General features: G+C 51.0%; 1 protein-coding gene across 3 annotated transcripts in view; it reads right to left on the reverse strand.

The window, feature by feature from the left end:
* Positions 1 to 687: 687 nt before the first annotated feature.
* Positions 688 to 4,525, reverse strand: part of MFSD13A (major facilitator superfamily domain containing 13A) — a 17,213-nt gene continuing 13,375 nt past the window's right edge. For all 3 annotated transcript variants that reach the window (XM_023511637.1, XM_012803590.2, XM_023511638.1), the window contains 4 exons: positions 3,607 to 3,703; positions 2,936 to 3,107; positions 2,669 to 2,862; positions 688 to 1,020 (listed from right to left, as the gene is read on the reverse strand). In XM_023511637.1, the coding sequence (XP_023367405.1) occupies positions 758 to 1,020; positions 2,669 to 2,862; positions 2,936 to 3,107; positions 3,607 to 3,703 (726 nt within the window). In that variant the 3' untranslated portion in view covers positions 688 to 757. The remainder of the gene's footprint in view (positions 1,021 to 2,668; positions 2,863 to 2,935; positions 3,108 to 3,606; positions 3,704 to 4,525) is intronic.

Here is a 4,525-nt window from a genome sequence, read left to right on the forward strand (position 1 = left end):
CAGCTGAAGCAGAGAACCCTCTCAGGGAAATCACTGAAAGGGTGGAAGGAGAGGGCTGTGGGCCTGACAGCTTCCCTGTCTGGGTAAAAGGGAGCAGTTGAAGTATCAAAAATGGTTCCTGAGCCCACCATAGTGGCCAGCCCCAGCCAGGCAGTGGGATGAGCCTCTGAGCCCCACAGCAACCCTGTGTACACTACAGGGCAGCCCTATCCCTTCTTGATCCTCTCTTCCTCCTGCCTCACAAGGGAAGCAGATCCCTGAGCACATTTGGCTCAGCCCTTGCCCAAGCTATACTAAACAGCTAAGCAGGGGCTTAGACCTCAGTGATACTTGTGGCTCAGCCCCAAGAGAATCCACCCTGCCATGTGTTCCCCAGGCTATACCTGAGAAATGTGGAGGAGCAGGACACTGGTCAAAATTGTTCCTGCCCTGGGATTCAGGCAGTGTCCTCAGCAGAGTGGACTTGCTGCACCTCACATTTTTTTTTTTTTTTTGAGACAGTCTCACTTTGTCACCCTTGGTAACATGCGAAGTGTAATAGCTCACAGCAACCTTGAACTCTTGGGCTCAAGTGATTATCTTGCCTCAGCCTCCCAAGTTGCTGGGACTACAGGTGTACCCCACAACACCCAGCTATTTTTAGAGATGGGGTCTTGCTCTTGCTCAAGCTGGTGTCCAACTCCTGAGCTCAGGCAATCCACCCACCTTCCCCCCAGAGTACTAGGATTACAGGCGTGAGCCACCTTGCCTGGCCTGCTCACACCATCTTAATGTCCAAGGTTTGGGCCTGTAACAAGTTCTGGCGCTGGGCCTTGACTATGTGCAGGCGTCTTCCGTGCAGTGTGAACTGGGACCAGGTGAAGAGCTGCAGCAGAGCACAGGTGATGGGTACCAGCACCAGCAGATAGAAGCAGCCCTGGCGGATCGTCGGGGCCTGTGCAGGAGCGGGGGCTGGGGGTTCTGGCCAGGGCTGGGCACTCCCTACAGGGGTCATGGGGGGCTGCTGGAAAAGATCATGACCTAGGATGAGAGGACACAGATCATGGTCAGTCACTTTCCCTCCAAGTCCCAGCCCCCTCTAAAGCCCATTGTGTAACATCTCAAAAATCACATATACATGTCCAAACCAAAACTCTCCATTCCTCTCCTGAGCCCAGTTCTCCCCTAGTTTTCCTTCCTTGGTGAAGGGTATCACCACTCACCCATTACTTGGGCCATAGCCCAAAGTTATCCTCAGTTCCTCACTTCAGTTTACTCCCTTCCCAACATCAAATCCTTCTCTCCCCAACTCCAAAACACACCCCACCTGCCACCCTGGTCTAAGCCTCTTGTGGCCTCTGCCAGTCTCCCAGTTATCTATCTCCCTACTGTTCCACCTAAGCTGCCTCAATCTGTTCTCCAGGCAGTAGCCACAGTGAACATTAAAAAATGTAAATCTGGCCATGTCACTTCCCCACTCAAAACTCTCCCCATAGGACGGTGCCTGTAGCTCAGTGAGTAGGGCACCAGCCACATACACCAAGGTGGGTTCAAACCTGGCCTGGGTCAGCTAAAACAACAATGACAACTACAAAAAAAAAAAAAAAATAGCCGCACATTATGGCAGGCACCTGTAGTCCCAGCTACCTGGGAGGCTGAGGCAAGAGAATCACTTAAGCCCAAGAGTTTGAGGTTGCTGTGAGCTGTGATGCCACGGCACTCTACCCAGGGTGACAGCTTGAGACTCTGTCTAAAATAAATAAATATAACTCTCCCCGTACCTTCCCTTTTTTTTTCTTTTTTCTTTTTTTTCGGAAACAGAGCCTCAAGCTGTGGCCCTGGGTAGCTGGGTAGAAGTCTGTTATATCATAGCTTATAGCAACCTCAAACTCTTGGGCTTAAACAATTCTCTTGTCTCAGCCTCCCAAGTAGCTGGGACTACAGGTGCCCACCACAATGCCTGGCTATTTTTTGATTGTAGTTGTCATTGTTGTTTGGCAGGCCCAGACTGGATTCGAACCCACCAGCTCTGGTGTATGTGGCTGGTGCCCCAGCCACTGAGCTATAAGCGCCGGGTCCATAGCTTCCCTTTGACTGAAAACAAAACCCAAACCCTGCCTGATCTATAGACCCTTCTTCACTTCTCCAGCCCTATCTCCTAACCACTCCTGCAAACTTGGGCCTTTGCACTTGCCCTTTCCTTTGCCTGGGATTCGCTGAGCTTTGTTCTAGACCAAACCTTTGCCATTCAGTTCACACCTAAGGGTACGTTCTTGGAGAGGCCTTCCCTGATCTCACTAAGTGGCTTCTCAGTCAGTGTCTCACATCTCCCTGTCTAATTTCACCATGGCACTTATCACTGCCTGACATTTTATTGTTTGGCTGTTGCCACCCCCACCCCTGACTGGAATATAAATCCCATGACGGCAAAAACCTTTTCTGTCTTACTCATTGTTATCTCCTTAGTACCTAGAGTCTGCACAGAGAAGGTACTCTGCACATATTCACTGAATGAATGAATGAATAAACCAAGATAGGAGGAATCTAAGAACCAGTTCCTCTCCCCCCATGGAGAGGGGCCAGTTAGCATCCTTTCTCTCTCTCTGGACCCAGAGCCCAGACTTGTCAGCTGGATCAGCTAGATTCCCCTGGGGCCTTGAGAACCCCTTGACTGGCTTTGGGCCCTCACCTGTATAGAAGCAGAGCAGCCAGGTGCCCAGCAATGGGGCAAAGGTCTGGCCTGGCTTCGTCACGAGGGCAACCATGCCAAAGAGGAGCGCCGAGGCCGCCTGCTTACGGTGGTTCAGTACCAGGTCCTCGTCCACCAGGTCAGTGACCACCAAGGTCAGCAGCTTACAGGTGCCCTCAGTGAAGACACGGTTGCTGTGGGAGGAGAGAGCAGCAAGAGTGAAGGAGTGGGACAGAGGTGCAAGGGCAGAGATGGGCAGGAGCATACCTGGCAATGAAGATGCAGAGCAAGCCGAGGTGGTCCGGGCCAGCGAGCAGCATGAGCAGGCTAAGGCCCAGCTTGAGCAGGAAGAGCCCCCGCACCACAGTATAGACGCCCCAGCGTCGGCACAGAGGCAGGAAGTAGAGGTTGTTGAGATGGGGAGCGACATAGGAGATGCCTGGGAAGGGGAGGTGGGGCACCAGCTTGTTAGGGCACGGCTGCAGCTTCAATGATTATGTGCTAGACTCTGTGCTAAGAGCTTCATGCTCTTTTAGCTAATCCTCACAACCCTTTAAGGTAAGTATGATTAATATCCCTACTTTACAGATGAGAAAGGGAGACCCAGGAAATAACACATTCAAGGACACCTAACAAGTGACCACCAAGATCCCACCCACCCATCCACCCAGGCCCATCAGGCTACATTTCTTGCTATGAACCAGACAATGCATTGCATCACCTTAGGGTGGCACCATCTCTTAGAGACCCAAATTGAGAGTAGCTGTACTCCCCCTACTCACGACAGGCTCCCACCCCTCCCTCTGGGAAGGCACTGCAGATTATTCCCCACCCTCTGCCACCTGGTCCCTGAAGGTAATGTGGCCATGCCGCAGCTGGGGTGGGAGTTCTGGGGTGCAAGCCTCTTTCCTTCCGATCTGCCTGAGGCACGCACTCACCCAACAAGATGGAGCCCGTGGAGAGGGAGATGTGGTCTGACAACAGGTGCTCCAAGAAGAGGGGGAAGAAGTTGCTGTTGAAATGGCAGTGGAAGACCTGCAACCCAACAGGGCCAATGAGGAGCCTGCCAGCCAGGAGGGGAGCACACGTTCCCTGGTCCTCAGAAGAGTAGGCCTGTATTCCCATGTCAGTAAATGTAACATCCCAGAACAAAATCTAAAACCATATTCCATGGCCAGGCACAGTGGCTCACTCTTATAATCCTAGCATTCTGGGAGACCAAGGCAAGTGGACTGATTGGGCTCAGGAGTTCAAGACCAGCCTAAGCAAAAGCAAGACCCCGTCGCTAAAAATAGCGAGGCATTGTGGCAGGTGCCTATAGTCTCAGCTACTCAGGAGGCTGAGGCCAAAGAATTACTTGAGCCCAGGAGTTTGAGGTTACTATGAGCTATGACACCATGGCATTCTACCCCAGGGCAACTAAGTGAGACTCTGTCTCAAAAATAAATAGCCTTGGCACCTGTAGCACGGTGGTTACGGCGCCAGCTACATACACCGAGGCTGGCAGGTTTCTGTTCCCAGCCCAGGCCAGCTAAACAACAATGATAACTACAAAAAAAAAAAAAAAAAATAGCCAGGCATTGTGGTGGGCACCTGTAGTCCCAGCTACTTGGGAGGCTGAGGCAAGAGAACCTCTTAAACCCAAAAGTTTGAGGTTGCTGTGAGCTGTGACACCACAGCACTCTACTGAGGGCAACATAGTGAGACTCTGTCATAAATAAATAAATATCACATTCCTGCTGCTTACCTGATTTTGTTAGAAGACATGATAAAATAGTATTGGAACAATTAAAGCTTTTAATTAAAACCCCTTTTTCATGACATAATTTCTTTCTTTCTTTTTTTTTTTTTTTTTTT

The sequence above is a fragment of the Otolemur garnettii genome, unplaced genomic scaffold (assembly GCF_000181295.1).
Source record: "Otolemur garnettii isolate 467f Iridium unplaced genomic scaffold, OtoGar3 scaffold00021, whole genome shotgun sequence".
NCBI classification, from domain to species: Eukaryota; Metazoa; Chordata; class Mammalia; order Primates; family Galagidae; genus Otolemur; species Otolemur garnettii.